Source organism: Canis lupus, chromosome 1 (genome assembly GCF_011100685.1).
Source record: "Canis lupus familiaris isolate Mischka breed German Shepherd chromosome 1, alternate assembly UU_Cfam_GSD_1.0, whole genome shotgun sequence".
NCBI lineage: Eukaryota > Metazoa > Chordata > Mammalia > Carnivora > Canidae > Canis > Canis lupus.
The window spans coordinates 118,130,225-118,152,541 of NC_049222.1; the positions used below are offsets into that span (position 1 = coordinate 118,130,225).

Here is a 22,317-nt window from a genome sequence, read left to right on the forward strand (position 1 = left end):
CATTCCTCCCAGGCCAGACCTGCTGGAGCCAGGGTCTGTTGTCAGAGCACAGGTGTGTCAGGGCGGGGTCCATGCTCGTGTGCAGGAGATCCGGTGGGGATGGCCCCTGGAGCTGCTGTGAAGCCGCTGCCGTTCTCTGCCCCGTCCCTGACCACTCTCCGGCCTTATTTTCAGCCCCTGGGATTTTGCCAAACATCTTCCCACTTGGGGCCTTCACATACAGTGTCCTTGTGGGACTTTCCTGTCATTGGGACACCTCCCTGGGCTCCTGAGATCCCAACACACACTTCCATTCTGTGCTCTAAAAGCCCCCCTTGCACGTCTCTCAGGAGCAGGTGCCACAGGTGACAAGGGTCCCTTGGGCAGCTGTCAGCAAGTCAGGCATTATGCATGAGGTCATTTGGTCAATGTCCTCTTCTCTACAAGACTGAGAGAGCCCCACGAGGAAGGGGCTCGGGCAGGCATCGGGTGTCAGTCCCCTCCCCGCCGCTCACAGCCCCACTACCACCCTCAGCCCCACTACCACCCACAGCCCTGCCCTGCTCCTGCACGTGGACTTCCCATTCCCATTCCGGCCTCATCACCTTCTCTCTCAACATGGTTTGGTTAGTCCTGCCTCTTGGTCTTGACTGTGGTCTCTGTGGTATCCTCTGCCTTCATCAAAAACTAGGGGAGAACAGCCCTGTTCAGGAGCCACACCCAAATGGCAGCTCTATTCTCAGTGCTCTCTTAACCCCATTTGGCCCTTGAGCCCCTGTTGCTTCTCACCAAGATGACGGAGCGCACAGTAGTGAGAGCTCTGGGCCCTGGGTGCAAGTCGGGGCTGCACAGTTACCAGCGGGGGGGACCTCAAGGAAGTGACTTGACCTCTGTGTCTCAGCACTTCTAGGTTCACAAACGTCAATGCGCCAGAATCACCTGGAGGAGTCATCAAAACAGACTGCTGGGCCCCACCCGAGTTTTTAGTTCTGTAGTCTGGCATGCGGCCTTGAGAATGTGCCTTGCTTCCTTTTTTTTTTTTAAAGATTTATTTATTTATTTATTCATGATAGACACAGAGATTGAGAGAGAGGCAGAGACACAGGAGGAGGGAGAAGCGGGCTCCATGCCAGGAGCCCGACATGGGACTCGATCCCGGGTCTCCAGGATCACGCCCTGGGCCAAAGGCAGGCGCCAAACTGCTGAGCCACCCAGGGATCCCCCCCCCCTTTTTTTAAGATTTTTATTTATTTGATAGAGGGAGAGAGAGAGTACAGGAATGGGGCAGGGAAGGGCAGAGGTAGAGGGAGAAGCAGACTCCTCATTGAGCAGGGAACCCAACGCAGGGCTCGATCCCAGGACCCCGAGATCATGACCTAAGCCGAAGGTAGATGCTTAACTGACTGACCCACCCAGGTGCCCCGAGAATGTGCCTTTCTAACAAGTTCCCAGGTGATGCTGATGCTGCTGGTGCAGGGACCCAACTTGGAGAGCCATTGTCATACTAGTTAGAGAAGGTAAGTGGAGGTTAGTTCACGTAAATCGAGTAGAACCACTCATAGTAAGCGCTCGACAACTCTTAGTTATTACTACCATTCCTCCCAGAGAGTCTGGCAAAATTCAAATTGCCAGCGGGGGTTATGGAAAAAAGAATAACTGAGACCAGGGCCTGGCCACTCTGTTTCCTAGCTCTGGGACCCTAGGAAAATCCCCTGGCACCTACACTGAGCCCCAGTGTTATCTTCATGACACGGTCCCTTCCCAGGGCAGCCTGAATTCCTGAAGGGGCTCCATACACAGCTGAGGCCTAATTAGTGTTTCTGAAACCAAAAAAATACACTTGGAAAGGCTGCAGCTGCGGAGTACGGCCTGAATGCGAGGGACAGCAGTCAAACCCCCACAGGCCCATGAAACACCCCGAGCTGCAGGGGACAGGAGGGAATGTCAGTGCGTGAAGAGGCCTCAGCCCACAGCTGCCAGCTCAGAGTGGGAGCGGCGTCAGGGCGGGTGGCCTTGGGCTCGGGGCTAGAACACCCGGGCCCTTGTCCCCACACGGGACCTTGCAGGGGGTGGGGAGGGCGACAGCAGGCTCCCCTAGGACGGATCAGAAATCATCAGGATCTGGACAGGTGTTTGGCTTTGTGGCATTTATTTCACGTCCCTCTGTACAGGCCCTGGGGCCGGGTGTGGGGGGCAGGAGACCAGGCAGGGGTAGCAATAAATAACATGGACAGACAGACAGGGCTCCCCTCCAGACAGATGAGGTTAAAGGAGGTTAGAGAGGAGCCACAGTGTGGGGTGGGTGCTGGCAGGGCTGGGGGCGGCTGGGAAGGAGGGGAGGCCAGGCCCCCAGGACCTCGCTGTCACCTGCCTCCTCCCTTTCCTGCCCTGGCCCCCACCACTCTGGGGAGCAAGGGAGCCCGTAGCCAGTAGGGGCCAGTGAGGGTCCTGAGGGAGGGGTGGCCACACAGGCGGCCCCCAGCCCCCTCACTTGACCCGGATTTCAGCATACTCGGCCAGCTCCTCCGTCAGGGTGTAGCTGTCCTTGGTGGCTCGTTTGCCCAGGTCCGAGTGAGAATAGCTCAGGTCCAGCTCTGGGGGTTCCCCCCGAAGGCCCAGCAGCCTCCTCTCCGATCCCAGTCGCCTCTCACTCTATGAACAGACCCAGCCCATTAGAAGGCTATGGTTCCACCTTTTCCAGGTGCAGAGGCAGCAGGTACCTGCACCCCCGCAGCTCTGGGGCTGAGTCCCAAGGCCCTGTGCGAACCTCCTTTCTTAAGGACCAGCACGCAGCCAACCCTTCGGTGTCCGGGTCCCGCTCTGGAGCCTCTGCCCCAGCTGGCGCCGCCACGCACCACCCCCTCTTCCTTGCTAAGCCTGAAAGTCACCTACAGATCCACTGTCCCCAGGAAGCCCTCTTCGACCTAGGAATTGGCGGGGGCGGGGGGGGCACACTATTCAACCCATAGCATCTTCCCAGATTAAAGCCACCTGGCTGGGACCCCACCTTTCCAAATATTTGTAAGCACCTGGCTCGGTACGTTCTTCCCCTGATGCCTGGGTCTGGTGCGGCTCCCCTCCTCGCTCCACCCGGGTGACCCCCGCTTCCCCGTCGCAGGCTCCACCCTCACCCCCACCCTACACGGGGCCTTCAGACACAGACACAGGACAGTGGCCACAGACAGAATAGACAAGGCCGGGAGTGCCAGGCAGGGCCAGGCTTAACCAGGGAACATTCTGGGTGCCTGACGAGAACGCACACACATGCACCCCAACCCCCAGGCCCGACAGGGGCCCAGAGGCGGACACACTGAGGCCCCGGGGACCTACCTCCTGGGGCGCTCAATCCAGGGTAGAGACCTCTCTGGACTATTAGAGAAGGAAATGCAGTCATAGACCGGGGTGGGGAGGTTGGGGCTGCCCTCCGCTGAGCCCCTCAGGCCCCCTTCGTGGCCTCCGCCTGAGCGGCCCTCCCAGCCCAGGTGCACCCAGCCCTCCGCACTTCCTCCTTCTCCCTCCCTTGGCCTCCCAGGCCCTCCCAGGTCCTCAGGGTCCCTGGCACCCACCCAGGTTCTCCAGCTAGCCTGGAGCCACAAGGCTCTGGCCCTCACCTCATACTTCTCTGGTGCCCCAGAGATGCGGAAGTCACTGCTGAACAGGACAGGGGGGTTGTCCCCCGCCGAGAAGCTGGGGCTCTCTGTCACGTTCTTTCTGCAGGACAGGACATGTCAGGCCCCAGCGGAAGTCCCGGGCTTCCCTCCCAGCTCCCTTTCTGCACCCCATCTACCTTAGGAATTTGGCTCAAGGGACCCCATGTCTCTAAGATGGAGCAGATGCCTCTTCAGAATGACCAGCCTCCTCCTGCCCCCCCCCCACTGCCCATCCCCCTGTCTGGTCCCTGGTCTCTGCCACTTTTCGGGGCCCCAGCCTAGCTTCTTGGATTTCTTCTCGAGTGCTCTGGCTGTCAGCCCCTCGCTGCCAGGATGCGGAGCAGAAAGGTGCATTCATTTTCAGGAAGGCTGACGTGCGTGTGCACCACAAGGAGGAAAACCAGCCCAGTTGTGGTAGGTGCGTGTGGTTTGGGGCTGGGGAGTGTTTTCGTTGCCAGGGATGATGTGTGTAAGGATCGGAGCCCTGGAACCCACGGTGCCTGACCCCGTGGCTACAAGCCAAGGGACGCTGGCTCTCCCCCATCACTCCGGAGCGCTTGCGGGAGGGTTCCCGGAGGACAGGAGGCCACAGCACCGAACGTGGGGCACAGGCATCCATCAGGATGCGCTTGGCCCGGCGCCGGCCGGCCTGATGGGCGGGGGTCTCTCCTCCATCCAGCCAAACATTCAGAGAGCAGAATCCGCCCTCCGTCACACGCACAGGGCCGCCCTCCGCTGCCCACCCGCTGCCTCTAACTGACCTCCCCGCCTCCCCAGCCCCGGGGCACCCGCCGCCCCCAGGGGAGCCCTGGCAGGCCGCTCACTTTCTGCGTGTCTGGGTAATGTAGCAGACGATGGCAATGAGGATGGCGAAGGCTACCACAGCTCCCACGGGGCCGATCTTGGCCCACATCAGGCGGTCTGAGGACAGAGGACCCAGGCACCCTCAGGAATGCCAGCGGTAGCGAGGACACGGGGGCTTGTAGGAGACGGGCCGGGCGGAGGTGACAGTGAGGACATTTACACAGCTGGCAGGTCCCTGCACTGCCCGACGGGCCCAGAGGGCTTAGTTGCCAGAGAGCCCAGGACAGGGCCCAGTAAAGCGCCAGCCAACCCAGGGCAGCCCCCCCTTACCACCCGGAAAGGGCATCTTTATCACTTGCTCCATCTGTGTCGCCTGGCCCATGCTTGGAGGCTGATGGCCAGCCCCGGGGCAGGAAGCCTGGATCCAAGAGGTACCCTCCCTCCCTCCGTGCCCACCCCCCCCCCTGCCCCGCCAGCACTCACGGGCTCCCTGGAAGGGCAGCTCCAGGCTCTTGGAGCCGTAGAGGTTGCGGGCGGTGCAGATGACCCGTGGCGGGGCCTGGGCCTGCCCGCGCAGCGTGAGGATGCTGGTGAGCAGGAGGCCGCTGCGCTCCGAGTACACGAACTCCCGCTCGGTCTCATTCACGGTCACGTTGCGTGAGGGCAGCTCAAAGGCCACGGACGGCTCCGGGTTGGACTTCACCACGCACAGGCACTGCACTGTGTCTCGGGCTGCCGCGCAGTGGGACTCCAGGAGGATCACAGGGGCAACTGCAGGCCAAGAAGGACCAAGACTCAGGGGACGACGGGCGACAAACGGAGGCGGAGGGCCAAGAGCAGGTGGTAGCTGTCGCAGAGACGAGCGGCCTTTTCCCCTTTGCATGGTCTCTGGCCCCCTCTCTAACTTTGTTCACCTTGTAAGACCCAAATGACATCACGATGCTCCCCACTCAAAAGACAAACAAACAAACAAAAAACAAATAAAAAACAAAAAAACCCTTCGGTTGCTCCCCATGTCACTGACAATGATATCCAAACTCTTTTCCTGCTTTCATGAGGCCCCGAAAGGCCCCAGCCGCACTAATCTCTCATCGGGGCTCCTACCCAGTCACACTGGCCTCCTCGCTTCTTCTTCTTCTTCTTCTTCTTTTTTTTTTTTTTAAGATTCTATTTATTTATTCATGAGAGACACAGAGAAAGAGGCAGAGACACAGGCAGAGGGAGAAGCAGGCTCCCCGCAAGGAGCCCAATGTGGGACTCGATCCTGGGACTCCAGGATCATGCCCTGGGCCAAAGGCAGGTCTGAACTGCTGAGCCACCCAGGGATCCCCTCCTCGCTGCTTCTAAAGCTCATGGAGCTTCTTCCCACCTCGGGGTCTTTGCCTGGAACACTTCCTTGACACCTGCTGAACTCAGGTGACATGTCTTTTTTCTGACCACTCATGGAAACTGCACCTCACTTCACTGACCATTCGCACCCATCTCGCCTCGGTTTGCTCCCAGCACTTATCCCTCCCGTGTTAGACACCTGTACAGCTGGGCTCTTACTGCCATCAAGACAGGCTCTCTTTCCGCCTGTACCCTGTCCCCACACTTAGAACGCACCCTCACATAGCGGAGTTCTGTGGAGACCGGTGTGGGCCACTGAGTTCCGCAGGCTCCCCTTCCTGGCCATCCTACAGATGCCCCTGCTGACTCCCTAAGGCTCCCTTATAGGCTGCCTGTCCCACTTTCATGGGATCCTCCACTTCCCCTGACACCAACCCCCACCCTCCACCCAAGACCATTGCATCGAGCTCTCCTTTGCTGCCATTTGTATTCCAAGAATGATACTGGTGTGGTTTTTGTGGCTTTTTTGTTCTTGTAGTTTCTTTCATTTTCCAAAATATGATACTATAATAGAACATCGAACATTCCTTTTTTAAAACTATGTTCTCTTTCCCTCCTGAAAAATCCAGCACCAGAGTCTGCCCCGCTAGACTGAACTCTGATTCTCAGTTCTGACCAGAACCCACTTACAAACGGCCAAAGGACCCTCGGACCATCTACCGCCACTTGCTTTCAATTTCCATCAAAAAAAAAAAAAAAAAAAGAATATGCACGTAACATTGACAAGCCAGGGAGTCACATGACTGGATTCAAACTCGAGATGGTTCCAATTGGAACCTCAATCTGTACTTGCATCTAAACCCGGTAAATTAAAAATATATTGCCCGAATTCTGTTCAGGCAAACATGCACTATGCTGGCTCTAGTGTTAACAGATTGACACTCCGCAAAGTGCATAACGACAAACCTGAACCAACAGCTATTACATTTTTTTAGAAACCCTTTCATTCAAGACTGCACCCCTGGTGCTCCTGTGACAGCTTCCACCCTTGACCCCTGCCGCCGCCCTGCCTGCATGTGCTCAGTATCTCCGCAGCTTTGCAGGTGGCCTGGGAGACCTGACAAAGCCTGACTGACCCCACACAAACCCCAAGTCCCAAAGAATGGGGAGTCTGGGGTGTGACAGCTTTGGCTGGAAGCCCAGCTCTGTCGCTTACTGTCCCCGACCAGGCCATTCGGCCTCCTTGGGCCTCCAAGATGGAGTTTTCACTGTGCAAACAGGAGTGGCGGTCCTTTCTTGCAAGGGCCTATGAGAACACTGAAGATACGCTCCCTAGTGTGATGTTAAGGCTTAACTTTTCCCTTCCAAGGATTTAGGATGAGATAAATAGAGCCATTCCAGCAGGGGGAGCACGTGAGAAAAGCCTTAGCAGCAGGGAAGGCCGGAGGCACCCAGCCTGGAGTCCAAGGGAGAGATTAGTGGGAAATGATTTAGGGAGCACAGAGGAGGTGTCAGTCAGGCACTGTGGGCGCTCAGCATAACTCCCAGAGTCTTCACAGGCTTCTTTGGGATAAGCTACTGTTATCCTACCCATTTCTCAGTAGAGAGGCTCAGCAAAAGTGAAATCACTTGTCAGGGATCGTGCAGCAAGATGAAGACAGAGCTGGGATTCTGCCCCAGGGCGGGTCAGCTCTGTCTGGTGCTGGACACCAGTTCACAATTTGGTTTCCTTCTATTAAACTGGGGTGAAGAACAGTCCCTCGCAATCACGTTGTGGTGAGACCCACATAGGTCAGGGAGCGTCAGGGGCTCAGGTTAGGGCCCTGGGCACAAGCACTCGGTAAGGTGAGTACCTGCTGCACGACCCATGCCACCCTGGCCCTGGGCTCAGCTGGTAAGAAGGAAGCCCCGCACTAGAACCCCTGCCATTGTCAGGGAGCACCAAACCCCTGGTGCTAGGGATCACGGACTTCAGGGACAGAGAGGAGCCTGAGGGGTGCCGTACCCAGCACCCTGTGGCCGCACTGCCAGAGAGCACGTCCTGTGATCAGGGCCCGGGTGAAGCCTGAAGGGCTCAGCAGGTGGGGCGGGGCCAGGTGGGAGGGGGCCTTCCACTCCAAATCTGTTGGTTTGTCTTCAAAAGAAGCTAAAGTAAGTAAGCCCTTGGGTTCCACGGGCTTCGGGGAGGCAAAGCAGCCAGCGGTTTAAGAGCTGGGTGGGACAAGAGTCCAGAAGATTCCTGGCTCCGACCAACCTTCCTTGCTGCACGTTCCTTGGGGATTCTGACTTTTATTTTCTTCTTCACAGGGTGACCACACAGGCTCAGCAAAAGAACACCTGCCGAGCTTGTGGTCCTGCCCAGAGTAGACCATTAATGACCGACCTTACTGCGCAAGAGAATCTGTGACTGCAAATGTGTGTGAGATGCTGTGGTGTGCATGTTCCGGGGCCTCCATATGATTCTCAGGGGGCTCTCTGACCCTTAAACTTAAGATCCACTGGCTTGGGATGCGACAGAGAAAAAGGGTATAGCAGAAGGAGGAAGCTGGGCCCAGGAGGCGGCGTATGGAGAAAGCAGAGTACCCCACACTCATGATCACCCTGGGTACTGCGGGTGAGCAGAGGCCGGGAGGGAATGCACCCCAAGGTGAAAGGTTGGCACAGCAGTGCATGGCCACCCCTCTGCCACAGAAGGTGGCACTCCAGAAATAATCTCTATCTACCACGCGCTGATTCTCGCCACATACAAAGCATTGAGTACAGATTGTGCTCAATACCTTCTGGCAAACTTGCGTGGCGAGGACCACCGTGGGTAGAGTAATGGAGGCCGGGAGCGGTAAAGTCCGGAGACTAGCGCAGAGGCCAGGCAGGAGCTGGAGAGGAAGCAGGGGAGATGGAAACACGGAGGTGACACTCCAGAGGGAGCTGCTGCTGGAGACCGAGTACAGACTGTGAGTTGGGAGCCACAGCCCTGAATGGCAGCTGGGGGTGGGGGTGGGTGTGGGGGTGAGGGTGGGGGTGGGGGTGTTGGCGATGCCACCGGGTGAGGAGGCCGGGAGAGGTGCTGATTGGCAGTGGAAGGATGAGTTTCACTTCCAAGACAGCTTTCTGTGCGCATCCATCCCATCTCTCTGGCTCGACTGTATCTGCTATAAGCCTGGTGTCTGTACTCTCGGTCCTCTCCTCCACGGCCCCCAGAGCCACACTGTCCTTTGCACACAACAACTGCTTGATCAACGTATTCTGGTGTAATAACTTAGGATGAGGTCAGCTATGGCAGTCCAGGAAAGAGGAGCCAGACTGCCTGGATTTGAACCACTTTCCAGCTGTGTGACCTTGGGGTAAGTTGGCATAAACTCTCTGGGCCTCAGTTTGCTTCTCTGGAAACTGGGGACAGTAATAGGACCTCCCTCATAGGAACGTCCTGTGGAGGAAATGAATGGATCCCCGTACAGAGCTTCTAGCAATGCCTGGTACACAGCAATGCAACGCAAGGGTTAGGTGTTGTGGTTCTTGGTGAATGCAAAGGGGCAGAGGCCACGGGATCCAGAAACCTTTCTGGTCAAAAGCGCATCCCCGAGATGTGGGAACACAGCACTCTCGGGTGGGACTGAATTTCTTGCTGTGGATTCAGCTTCCCTCCCTTCCCCATTCTCATCTGCTGGTGCAAAGCTGACCCTTGGCTGGGATGCATGGTGCAATCCAGCAATCGAGGTGCCCCCCACCCCCGAACCATCCACTGAGGAGGGGAATGTGGAAGGAGGTCAAGTCCGGCTGGCGGTCAGCAGGGGAAGGGGCGAGGAGCGGCGGTACTCACACTCCACGGATAGGTTGAAGGTGGTGGCCCTCTGGCCATACTGATTCTCAGCCACACACCAGTACTCCCCATCATCCTCGGGCGTGACGGCAGGCAGCTCGAGCTGCAGCTCGCTCTCGTAGATGACCGTGGCCAGAATCTGCTTCTCCTTGAAGATGGTGAGAATAGGGTCCGGGTTGCTCTGTGTGGAGCACAGGATGGAGACGGTCTCCCCCTCCACGGCCACCATTGTCCCGTTCACCGTGGGCTTCCGGGGTGCATCTGGGGGCCAAGACAGGGGGCTTACGGTCAGAAGGCAACAGTGCCTCTTCCCACCCACCCCCCACCAGTGTGACCGCATATGCCCCAATCTGAGCACACCTGCTCAGGTAACCCTTGTCCTGGCTACCCTGTTTATAAGAACAGGGGCTCTGCTAGCAGGGCGCTTGTGTCTGAATCCCAGCTCTACCCCTTCCCAGCGGTGTGTGTGACCTCTCTGGGCCTCCTCTCTCTCATCTGGAAAATGAGCCTGATAACAGTCCCAACCTCAGCGGGGCCACTGAGAACCTAAGTGACAGGTGCCGTTCTAGCCTGAACAAGGTAAGGTAAAGATTCCCAACCATGTGAGGAGACGCTATGTAAGTAAACACATGTAGTTGGCAAGATGCAGATAAGGGCTTTGGAGAAAAAGAAATGTGGTGACGGAAGTCAGAGTAGTTACAGTTGTAACTGGGATGGTGAGGGAAAGTCTTCCCCCAGAGGAGAAGAGGTGGGTCAGGGCCAGCCCTGGGGATGTCTGGGGAAAGAGTATTTGTGGAAAGCGCTCAGAAACTGCTGAGTAAATGTTGGCTGCAGTTCTCATTATTATTATCCACAGCCCTGGGCATTTTGCCTCAATAAATATTTGTGAATGAGTGAATGAATGAATGACCTCTCCTTGGTTCCCAACAAAGGACCTTATCTGTCCAGCCCCTCCGCCGGGGACTCCCTAACGTACACAGTGCGGACAAGGGGATGCGTGGGGTCTGGGGTCCCTCTCATCCGTCCCCCTACAACTGCAACGGGGCTCACGGGGAAATGCGGATTTCCAGGGCCCGGCTCTACTCCCACGCCAGCCAAGGCTGTCCGCAGGACCCGGAGTCTACCCAGCTCCCCTGAGCCCTGCGCCTTCCCACCTCGCCCCGGGATGCGTGGTGCGCAGCAGGTGTTCGCCAGGTGCGCGTGCGTGGGGCGCAGGGAGGACCGCCTCCAGCTTCGGGTCCTCCTGCTCCGCCCGAGGCCTGGGGCGGGGGGGGGCTTCCCCTCATCCCCCCTGGGCCGCCACTCACACATGACGCTGAGCCCCACGGTGCGGTTGTCCTGGCCGTAGGCGTTCTCGGCCAGGCAGGCGTAGACGCCGTCCTCCGCGGGGGTCACCTCCTCCAGATCCAGGAACAGGCTCTCGGCCACCGCCTCGCGGAGCACCGAGCCGTCCCGCATCCAGGTCAGCAGCGGCAGCGGGTTGCTGTCCGCCCCGCACAGCAGGCTGACGTGCGAGCCCTCGATGGCCTCCACCGAGGCGTTCATCTCCACGATCACGGGGGGGTCTGAGGCCCCGAGACACAGCGGGGGCGGGGGGGCGTGTCAGCGGGCTGGGACCGCAGACCCCGCCCCTGGCCCCGCCCCCACCCGCGCGGCCCCGCCCCTAGCCCCGGCCCCGGCCCCCTCCCGGCCCCGCCCCCACACTCACACTTGACGTCCAGGCTGGCGTAGCCCTCGAAGAGCAGCGTGGTGTTGGGGAACGAGGCCTGGCAGCCCAGCCGGTGGCCGTTGGCCTCCCTGGTGGGCACGAAGTGGAGCAGCGACACCTGCACCCAGGTGCCCTCGTCCTCGCGCAGCCGACCCAGCACGGCGGGCTCCCCCAGCCCCTCGTGGCCCAGCCAGCTCAGCTCCGGGCGCAGCTCCGGGCAGTTGTCAGGCACCATGCAGCTGACCTCCACTTCCGAGCCCGCCACCACCTCCGGGGGGACCACGATGTTGGGGGTGTCTGGGCCATGCGGGGGAGAGGAGGGTTGAGGAAGCGTTCTGGCTTCCTGGTCCCCTCCCCATCCTTGGATACAGAATCCCCTACTGCCTTCTCTCGTCCCGGTGTCCCTTCACCCAGAGGCCCTCCAGGGTCCCCAGGTGTGTAATCATGAACAGAACACTAGAATGGCCTCACAGCATCTACCTTGCCCGGGAGGTGGGTGTTGTTATTTTGCTCGTGTTTTAGATCACAAAACAGGCCACAGCCCGCGCGGAGAAGAGCTTCAGACACTGTCACTCCAGCTTCATCATCTGTGCTCTGGATACTATGTTGTAGCCCTTAAGAAACTTCTCTCCTTTCCCATGTTTGCTTTGGTTCCTTTTCCACTTACGTACGTGAGCGTGTGTGTACGTGAGTGTGTGGTATGTCCTGGAGATACGTCTATGTCTGGCTGTGCCAGTGGGGTCTCTTTCTGTACTGGGGCTGTAACCTGACTCATTTGGACTCCCGGAGTCTGAATTTAGGGGTTCCGTGCTATGGGGCCTCTCAGAAATTGGGCAGCGTGGCCTACTCTGATGGCCAACTCTGGCCCAGAAATGCAGGTTATTTGGCCGAAACTGGATTTGTTTTTAAAAATCCAAATCCGCAGCCAGTGTTTAGGAGTTAGGAGATGACACAGAAAAGCACACGATTCTGGTTTCTCTTAATGCAGACTCCCTGAGAGCAACATTGCTTTCCTCCTAGTTGCTTCTAGAAGCGGAAGCACCCTCGTTTTCCCTCTGAGGGCGGCAAGACTATTTGGGGCCCCGCTTTGCTTAGTTCTGTCAGCCTCCAGGTCTGTGCGGGCATCGGGGTTCGCTCCCCAGAAAGGCTTGGGGGAGCCCGTCGAGCCACATGCACCCAGCCTGGCCGGTGCGGCCCCAGCCCCCGGCACGCGCACGCCCTCGGGGACTCACTGATGATGTCCAGGACACTGTGCTCGGAGAAGGTGTACTGGTTGTAGCCGCCGAGGTCCCCGCGGAAGTAGTACTTGCCGCCCAGCTCGGGGCTGAGGCTGCTAAGCAGGAGGGTGCAGTTCCGCAGGCCCAGGTCCCCCAGGAGTCGGCTGCGGCCCTGGAAGCTCTCGTGCACAACTTGGGTTCGAGACTTGAAGACCACCGGGGGATAGTTTTTCGGGTAGGGGCTGTTGAAATACCAGACGCCGTGCACGACGGCCGGCCGCAGCTCGTCAGGGAAGTCGAAGCGGCAGGGGATGGAGACGCACGTGCCCTCGAAGGCAGAGATGGACGAGGGCATCCAGGCACCCCAGTGGCCCCCTCGAGAGGCTGTGGGCAAGCAGGACCACTGAGGTGGAGGGACAGTTCCTTCCCCGATCCCCCCCCCACACACACACACACACTCCCACCACCTTCCGCCCTGCAGGGACCCACAGAAACAACCCCAGCCTACTCGGGGACCAAGGCCCCAGGATCCCCAGCACCCCTAGCCCTTACCTGAGATCATGATCCAAAACAGAGGCAGTGTCGTGAGGAAGATCATCTTGTCCAGCAAGTGAGCAACAGCTGGAGAGGAGAGAGGAGAGCACGGGAGGCTGGGGGCAGTGGCGAACGGTGCTTCTGATAAGGCTTCAGGAGGGGGCCTGTTCAGATGTTCGCTGCAGCTGGTATTCTTTTCTTTTCTTTCTCTTTTTTTTTTTTTTAGATTTTGTTTATTTATTCACAAGAGACACACACACACAGAGGCAGAGACATAGGCAGAGGGAGAAGCAGGCTCCATGCAGGGATCCTGATGCAGGACTTGAACCCAGAGCCCTGGGATCACAACTTGAGCCAAAGGCAGACGCTCCACCATGGAGCCACCCAGGTGCCCTTGCTGCAGGTATTCTTATGTGGAATTACAAACATTTCTGAGGCATTGACCATGCATCAGGCCCCAGTGCTATATTAATTCATCTGGTCCCTTTGAGGCGGGAGCCGTTATAACCCGCACTGTATAGCTGAGGTCCAGAGAGGTTAAGCAATTTGCCTAAAGCCGCATGGCTGGTGAGCGGCTGGGTTAGGATTCAAGCCCAGTGTGCCTAGCTCCGGGTCTGCAGACCTAACTGCCAAACCGCCCTGTCTCTGGGTCATAGTGACATGCTGATCATTCTCTTCATCGCCATCATGCCCCTGGGCATCTCCAAGAAAGTAAGGACAGAGCCAGGGCTGGACGGGCAGCAGGAATCAGGGGTAGCCAGGGAGAAAGAGAACCCCAAGAGTTGGAACCCCGCTCCTCACCTCAGTCTCCCTGAGTTGGGAATGTCTCGGGTCTCACTTGAAGCTGTCAGCCAGCCAACCTGGAATGAGAGCCAGACAGGTGCACCCTCTGCCGCCCTCTTTCCGGGTCGCTCTGAGTGGTGGCCCACGTGTCTCCGCCGCCTGATGCTAGGGACCCTCCCACACGGCCTGGAAGCTGCTCTGTCGTCACCGCCCGCCCCGAGCTGTGATGGCGAAGAACTTTGGGGAGGAGAGGGGAGCGGCGGAGCATCGGGGTGGGGGGAGGCTGGCGGTGTGGTGAGCGGGGTGAGGGAGCAGATGTCCCACGGCAGAGGCCTGGGGGTGGCGGGCAGGGACCCAGCCCATCAATGACCGGGTTTCACAACATCAGCATTCCCAACATGCCGCGGGAATTCCTGCCGCCCTCTCCCACCCCACAGACGGCCCCTGCTGTCCCCACCCTTAGCGGAGGCCAGGGCCCCGTACAAAAGAGCCCTGTTCCCTCGGGGCAAGGGTGCCTCATCCTGGGGGGCTTCTCGGGTAGGTGGGATGAAAGAAGAGTCTGGCGCTCCTGGCTGGGCTTGGGAGTGAGGCCAGGAAGGCCCCCGGGGCTGGGAGTTGGTGAGTCCCTGGCACCCAGCTGCTCTGTGGGTCGCCTCAGGGTCGAAGCCAGGGTTCCAAGTGGCTGCCTTCCCTGGCCCTCACCGCCCTCTTCCCACGGACAGAGACGCATGCACAGTCAGACACATGCAAACGCTGGCATGAAATGTGACAGATCTAGACCCGACCAGAAGGAACAGGCTCACAACAGCGACCCGGGCACACTCCCGGGGGACCCCCTGTACACACGGACGGGCCCCGAGACCCCTGCCCCTGCAGGAGCACCCCCGCACTGCCCTGCCTCCCTATCCACACATGCTCCCAATGACACACAGACCCGCACACACGCTGAGGGTCGCTAAGGACAGACCCACCCAGACACAGGCTGATGGACACATGACAGATGCCATCCTCGCGCCTGCGACGGGAAGGTACGGGACACAGGCGAGGGCCAGTTACGGGGCCAGGACAGACTTGTGACACAAGCATGCATACCCCCTGCTCGTAATGGGGGCAGAAATTGGTTCTTGGGGTGGAGGCCAGGAAAATCTTAGCTGTCACAGTGAGCTGTGACTCCCTAACGGGCCGCCCTACATAGACACCTACCGTACGGCTATAGTAGTAGCATTTCGTGGGCGGAATCGGATTAGGAAAAATAGCTCTGAAATAGTTCCTTAGTGGGGTACAGTGAAAACAAGGTGGAGGAACACTGATGTAGATTAAGGCTCACCCAGGGGTGGTGTGTGTGCGCACACACACACGCACACACACACGCACACACACACCTGTCATGCGTCCAGGTGCTGGAACTGGCTCGCTCACAGCCCACTGCCCCCACCCCCTCACAGATGGCAGGACGCAGGTGGCTGATCACCTGCCCATCCTTCTGCTCTTCATCCAGCCCCCGACCACTGCCACCCCATCTGCCCCAAACTTAGGAGCCCCAGGGCTGCTGCTCCTGCAGCCCTTCTACCCAGAGATGCTGAGAAGAGCCCCTCAGTCTTTCTCTCTGGGGGTTTCTTCCCTCAGCCCGGTCACTGTCCCTGCCGTGGTCCCAGCCCATTCCCAACGCGGTCCTGAGCAGCACCCGGCCCCATCCTGAACCAGCCGCGGTCCCCGGTGAGCATCGGTGGCCCGGAGCACCTGGCCTTGCACATGCTGCTGCGTACCCTTTGCCCCACCCTCTGAGCCCGGCCCTCGGCTCCCCTCTCCGCTGGTCCCAGCCCCTCTGGGCCGCAGTACTCACTTGGATGCTCTCGCTTCTGCACCCTCCGCTCCACCGGCCCCGCTCACAGTCCCCTGGCTCGCAGGGTCCAGGCCCCCACTTGCCAGCCCGTCCCCTCCCCCTGGGTGCCAGGGGCCGCCTGCCTCCAGGGCCCAGCTCCTCCCTGCCCCCGAGGGAGGGGGGCACAAAGGGGCCCTTGTCACCACTGCTGGGACTGGGCAGCCTGACGCCTGGGTTCTACTAGCTCCTTCCTGGAGGGGACAAGGGAAGGCAGCCTCCATCGCAGCGCGCCCGGGTCTGGGTCCCTGGGAGGGCCTTCTAAGATCTCTGCAAGCCTCAGGCTAAGAAACAGAAGGCTTTGTTCTCAGTGTCTAGGGACTTTTGGTGGCCCGAGCAGGTATAGGTCGGTCCCAAGAGGCCACAGAGTGGGAGCAGGAGGAGACAGGACCTGCCCACCCTTGGTTTTCGTGTCACCTCTATCTTCTCTTGAGCCACTCCCTGGGTCATGTTTGGTGCCGACGTCCTGATCCATTTTCCAGACTCTTCTGACCGTCAGAAATGACCTTATGGATTGATTGTCTCCTCTCAAGAGAACATGATCTCCAGTAAGATAAGGGCTTCGCCTGCCTATTTCCAATCTATCCTGTTTGCAGACTGGCACTTGGCACAGAGTTAAGGTTCATAACCACTGAACGCCTTATTCCTCAAAACCAGCGGCACCTTCTGGCTGCCAACCTTTGCTCTCATTCCTTCCTCCTGGACCCCCACCCCATCCCACACCCCACTCTGCCGCAGGCCACAGCCTGCACATCCTACAGGCTCCCCACCCGGATGCCACTTCGTCTGGAAGCCTGCCCTGCCCGGCTCACCAAGCCAAGCCCCTCCACCCAGATGCTGCCCACAACCCCCCGCACATCTGCCCATTGCCCTCTGGGCACCCTCCTTCTCTGCCCCCACAGGAGCTCCCCGAAGCCAGGGTTTCTGCCTGTCTGCTCTGCCCTCTGTCCCCTAGGACAGTGCCTGGTGCTCAGTGGGGCTTATAGAGGGCTCTGCTTACCCTTCGAGCTGGGTGAGGACCCACTGTGTGCAGACTCCGGATTCCACAGCGATCCTCCTCCCGCCCCCACCCCTCCCATCGGTCATGACCCTTGCGATGTGCTTGAGTGTGGGGGCGGCGGAGGGAGCCGATGGTACTGTGATCGGGCATAGTCATGGTTTGACCACGAGCTGTTGAGTCACGCTGGAGCATCTTCTGTCCTTCAGGGCAGAGCAGTTTTGGAGGAGAGGGAGGGGGTCCTCTCTTCCAAGGGAGAACCCGGCCGGGCTGGGGAGGGTGAGGGGCAGGGAAATCCCTCAGACTGGGGTGTGTGGAGTCAGAGAAAGCTGGATAGAGGGGGAGGGGGTTCCCACCCCCACCTCAGGCTTCATGATGTCAGACTCTGCCCGTGCCTTTCCCAGGCAGGGACAAAGGCCCATTGAGAGTGGGGTGGGGCTTGAACGCCTGGGTCCTGGAGAAGAGAGGGGTCTTGGTGCCTGGGCTTTGGAGGAGGATGCCGAGCTCCTGGGGTACTCCTGGATCACAGCCTTCAGCCTCGACACCAACCCCCTTGGGTTCATGTGCCTATGCAGTTTGGGAGTCCATCGCCTCTCTAGGTGTGGATGGAAGGCTGACCCTGGGGGAGGGGTGCACGGGCAAGTGTGTCCACAGGCAGCACCTGCAACTACCGCTGAAATCTGCAATCCCAGGTCCCTGGGCCACAGGAGGCTGGGGCGCTGGGGAGCCTGGGCCTGTCCGAAGGGGGAGCCACCACTCCGATCCAGCAGAGCCCTCTCAACAGGGCAGGTGTGTTAGGGCTGCTGTGAGAGAGCACCACAGACTGGGTGGCCTAAAAACAGAACTTATTGTCTCGCAGTGCTGGAGGTCACAGTCTGACGTCAAGATATTGGCAGGGTTGATTCTTCTGAGCACTGTGGGGAGGGATCTGTTCTAGGTTTCTCCCTTTGGCTTATAGATGACAGTCTTCATGTTCACATGGCATTCCCATGGTGTTCACAGAGGCCTCTGTCCAAATCCCCGCTTTGTATAAGGATACCAGTCCAACTGGATTAGGGTCCAACCTACTGACCTCATTTTAACTTGATTATCTCTATAAAGACCCCATTTCCAAATCAGGTTGCAATCTGAGGGGCTGGGAGCTGGGACTTCAACATTTAAGTTTGGGAGACGGGCGACACACACATCTCAGCTCATAAGTCATAAGCAGCTGCACAGCCGGGAGGAGCTGAACACTGCAGAAACTTCTCCTTTTTCAGATGAGGAGGCGGGGTTGCAGAGTGGAACGAAGATGTCTGCAAGATCCGGAAGCTCATGGTCCATGACCATGGACCATGCTGTCCACCTGCCTTCCTCTCCCCACCCTCCATTCAGAAAAACCTCTCCAGGCGATGGGCCTCTTGTGGCTTACAAGACAGAGGGTGGTGGACGGGATTGATCTGGCTCCCAGCTGGGTTTAGTTTGGCTCCCAGAATGTTGATTTAAAAAATAAAATCCCTTTAATCAGTTGTCAATATTTTAAAAATCAAGAAATTTCACCTAAAAATCAACATGGCCACCTTCTCCTGAGAAGAAGCTCTAGCTATGTTTGGCCTGCCTTTGGCCATGACAGCCATCTCCCGGTCCCCCTAACCATCTAACCCAGGCTTCCCTATCCATATGTGACACTGGGGCCCAAGAGCCAAGGCCGTTCATCACCATGCCTGTGCTGACGTGTTCTTAGGGGCTAAGAAGAGAGAAATGCATCTTCTGTTTCTGTCAAAAGTGGGGAAATGGGATGAATTGAGAGGGATACGGTTTCGAGAAGATTGGGAGGGAGCTGACCTCCTTGTGGAGGTGAGCGATATTCTCCAGCACATCTCAGCGCCGGCGTGTCCTCCCTGAGAGGACGTAGCTTCCCGCGCTCCCCTGAAACCCAGCCACTGCCCCCTGCTCCTTCACTGTGTCTGCCTGGAAGGCCAGCGGTTCTCCGACGTCTTGGTGCCAGGACCCCTTTCTGCTCTGCAGAATTATGGAGGACACCCCAAAACACTTCTGCTCAAGTGGGTTTGATTGACAGCTGCTTACTGTATCGGAAAACAGACTGGGATATTTTTAAAGCCCAAGGCGCACGAGCACCCAAGCCGTTATCGTCAGAGCGGTGAGGTGACCCCACATCGCAGGGCCTGTACACCCATGACGGAGGCGAGGGAGGGAGGCAAGTAACATCTTAGTGGTTTCCACCCAGTGGAGCCCTGCGAGGGGTTCCCCGGACCTTGCTGTGAGCACCCTTGTGAGGACTCTGAATCCGTTAACCTTGTCTCAAGAAAACTTCAAGGAGAGGAAACTTGGTTTAACTTCCAGGCCCTGCTCTTGCAGCAGAGATTCTAGGGCTTCTGAAGAGGGGGAGGAAGGGAAGAACAGGAAACAGATTTCCTTCCCCGAGCCTCCTGCGCCAAGCCCCGTCCACACTGAGCCCGCACGCCCTCCCGAGTGCTGGCCCTGACCAGGCCGGGCCCGAAACCAACCTCCGGTGCAGGCCTGGGGCGGGAAGAAAGGACAGTGGACAGGCTAGTATGGAAAACAGCAGACAGAACCAGCCATTTTATTCCAAGTCTGGTCACCGAGGGGTGGAGGGCGAAGCAGGAATAAATACGGAGTGGAGGGGGCACCGGGGAGGGGGGCGGCCGGGGCGCTCTACGTCCTGCAGCAGAACCCACACTTCGGTGTTTTACAGCAGCCACAGCAGAATATGCAGATGGGGAAGTGGGTGTCTCGCCTCCTTAGCCTCCGGAGCTGGAGCGTGGGCTGCAGGGAGGAAGGGAGAGTGAGCGGAGATCCAGAGATGGGAGCTGGGGCCCAGGGGAGGCCGGGGGAGGCTCAGAGGGGGGCAGGTGCTCTCACCTGCAGGCCTGCCTCGGCTCCAGCTGTGTCCTGGGCTCGGAGGTCTGTGAGCTGTCCTGTCTGCGGGAGCAGAAGGGGTGGTGAGCATGGCCAGGGCCCGGGGGAGCTCGCCCACCTGCTGCCCAAGTGTCGGTGTCCCGGGGCTCAGTTGGTGTCCTGGGAGCGGCCCTACGGTGCGGCTTCTCCCCTTCCCTTGGGACATCCCAGGTGTGTCTCCTTCTCTCTCCACAGCTACTCTTTGGGGGACAGCGCCCTCCCAGCCCGATGCCCCCCCTGCCTGCAACAGCATCCACTCGGTTCCGTTCCACTGGCCTTCTCAGAGTGAAAGCCTGCAGGGCCCCCCTTGTGGTCGCTCTCCTAGCATCATAATTTTCCATTACTCATGAAGAGCATTTACTAAAACAGTCACCTTATTTTAACTGGTCACTAATTCCCTGACCGAGACGTAAGCTCCGCGAGAGCAAAACTCTTCTCTCGGCTCCCGTGCTCGTTGCATGATCCCCACCGTGCAGAATCGGACTTAACACAGGCAGGGGTGGCATCGGGCCGCCCGTCCATCGGGTGGAGGGGGCTCGGGGCCCTGGTTCTCAGGGTCCCATCCCTGCACTTCACGCAGCTGTCCGTCGTCCCCCCTTTTCCGTCCCTGAGCTCTGCGTGGTGCTAAGGGATCCCCAGCCCCAGGGTCTGGCTCTCCCGGGGTCTCGGCCGCCGGGTCGGGCCCAGGCCCCATGGGCTCTCACCTGGTGTGGAAGGACTGAGACACTGGCCACGCTGGCCAGGAGGAGGAGCAGGAGGCAGGCAGCCTGGATCCGCGTGCTCAGGGCCATTGTGCCGTCCGTCTGGCTGTCCTGCTGTCAGGTTTCAGACTTGCTGTGGTGTCTGGGGCCCCGATTCGGTTGCTTTTATGGGTCCTTCTGGGGGAGGCGGGGGTGCTGAGCCCCCTCCCCTTTGTCCTAACTCATTTCCAAGAAGGTGGTGGCGCCGACAAGACGGGAGATAAGCGGGAACAGAGTGACAGGGAACAGTGTTATGTCACCCTTAGCCAGCAGAGGTGTGTCCAGGGGGTGGGGCAGACGGGGCCACAGACACACACAGACACACGCCTCTAGCCAGCCACCTGGGAAACACTTTCCCTGACATGGCATCATCTGTTGACGGCGGAAAATAAAAGTCCCCTCCTTTGCCCCAAGAGTCGAACAGGTCGATGAGCAGGTGAGGTGACCTCTATTCTGCACTCTTTCCGGATGTCCGCGTCCACAGGAAGGCTAGGCTGGCTGTCACTTGTGGGTCCCTCGGGGGTGCCCAGCACAATTCCTACTGCTTCAGGCTCCCTTCGCGCCGGCAGGGATTCTGGCGCGAAGCACTGGGGCAGCCAGGAGCAGCTCGTGTCGGCACAAGCCCCCAGCGAGTGTGGTTTTCTGTTATCAGAAAATGTATCTGGAAAACGTCCCCGTGCATTTTGGGCCAGGGTTAGCAGTGGCTGACATCGGATGCCCGCCTCTCCTATGCCGGCAGACACGTACTGACCCGCTTTTGTGTTACCCCAGCCTGTGCCACCTGTCCTCTGAGCAGCTCCTGCCTGCCCCGTGCTGGGCTCTGCTCCATATTCAGGGGCCGGGGCCCGAGCTGCCTGCTTAGCCACCGACCCCAGGGGCCCGGCTGCCCAGACCCTGCTCCCTCTTAGCACCATGCCCACCCCATGACTTGTTTTCTTCACTTTCTGGGAGGAACTGGAGGCAGAGATTGGGGAACTGCCCAAGCTCACTCAGGCAGAGGCAGGAACTGGGATTCCAGCGTGAGCAACCTGACCCGGGGCCCATGTTCTCCCCATTTGGCTTTCCCGGCTCCCCACAAGCACAGGCGGCCACAGGGGACTGTGCCAGGCCTGGGTCCCACGGCTCCGTGATCACGCGCCCCCGTCCCAGCAGCGGGTTGTGAGACATCACCCTGGCACCTTGCATCCAGCGATGGTGTATTTAAAGCACAGACACCGGCTGACACTACAAACCTGGGCCTTTCTTTTGGAGAGCCGGTTCTCCAGCAGGTCACTGGATGGAGATGAACCAGGTTGCCTGACCGTGGCAACCTCACTCCTACCCACTCTGAACCGTCTTTGGGTGCACATGTGCCAGGGAACCACGAACCTTGATTCCACATAGGCCTTTGGGCATGTTGCCTCCCTGACTCACTCTGGGACCACCTGGGTCAGCTCTGGCATGAGAGCCTGTGCACAATGCTGCCAAGGAATGAACACTCTTCCCAGCCCTGAACTGCTGCCAAGGCCCACTCAAAACCCACAAAACTGGGGGGTGTGGGGTCCAGGGAGTGAAGGCTGCTCCCTGCCCTCTGCCTCCCGTTCACCTCACGTGAGGCTCTTCCTGCTGCACACACCTTGGCTCTAAGATGGCCTCAGATGGAGGAAGAAAGGGAGATGGGGTTGTCAGGGGGAAGACCAATTGGGAGGATCTGGGTTAGGACCGGGTGGAGGGCTCAGCCAGGTGACTAGGCCGGCCGGACTAGGTCCAGGGAGTTGCATGGGGCCGCGGGCTGCAGCAGAAGGCAGCAAAGGGCCCACACTCACCCATGGGGAGAAGCAGCAGTGTCCCCCAGCACTACCCCGCATCACTGCATCTCCGCTCAGGCCAGGTTTCGTCATCAGCCAGGGCAGGGGTCACAGTACAGGCGCCAGAGCCACAGTATGAGGCGACAGGCTGACGGGCCAAGCCTGGCTTCCTGG

The 22,317-nt window shown here is 59.0% G+C and overlaps 2 protein-coding genes across 4 annotated transcripts; both read right to left on the minus strand.

Annotated features, from left to right (window-relative positions):
- Positions 1-2,109: 2,109 nt before the first annotated feature.
- On the minus strand, positions 2,110-15,767 carry MAG (myelin associated glycoprotein). Of its 3 annotated transcripts, XM_038529345.1 has the most exons (12): positions 15,665-15,767; positions 13,840-13,898; positions 13,057-13,125; positions 12,520-12,888; positions 11,288-11,584; positions 10,887-11,144; positions 9,580-9,840; positions 4,917-5,204; positions 4,454-4,550; positions 3,591-3,690; positions 3,310-3,348; positions 2,491-2,631 (listed from the first exon to the last, which is right to left on the minus strand). In XM_038529345.1, exons 3-11 carry the CDS (start codon positions 13,100-13,102, stop codon positions 3,322-3,324), a joined length of 1,743 nt encoding a protein of 580 aa, XP_038385273.1. In that variant the 5' UTR covers positions 13,103-13,125; positions 13,840-13,898; positions 15,665-15,767; the 3' UTR covers positions 2,491-2,631; positions 3,310-3,321. The 3 variants fall into 3 exon arrangements, with proteins under 3 accessions (XP_038385271.1, XP_038385272.1, XP_038385273.1); XM_038529343.1 differs by lacking the exon at positions 3,310-3,348 and having other exon boundaries at positions 2,110-2,631; XM_038529344.1 differs by lacking the exons at positions 3,310-3,348; positions 13,840-13,898 and having other exon boundaries at positions 2,110-2,631; positions 15,665-15,748.
- A 3,605-nt stretch (positions 15,768-19,372) lies between these two features.
- On the minus strand, positions 19,373-20,429 carry HAMP (hepcidin antimicrobial peptide). Its single transcript, NM_001007140.1, is given in 3 exon segments — positions 19,373-19,484; positions 19,581-19,640; positions 20,321-20,429. Coding segments are annotated over 3 exon segments (258 nt in total). The 5' UTR covers positions 20,408-20,429; the 3' UTR covers position 19,373.
- Between the last annotated feature and the right edge of the window lie 1,888 nt (positions 20,430-22,317).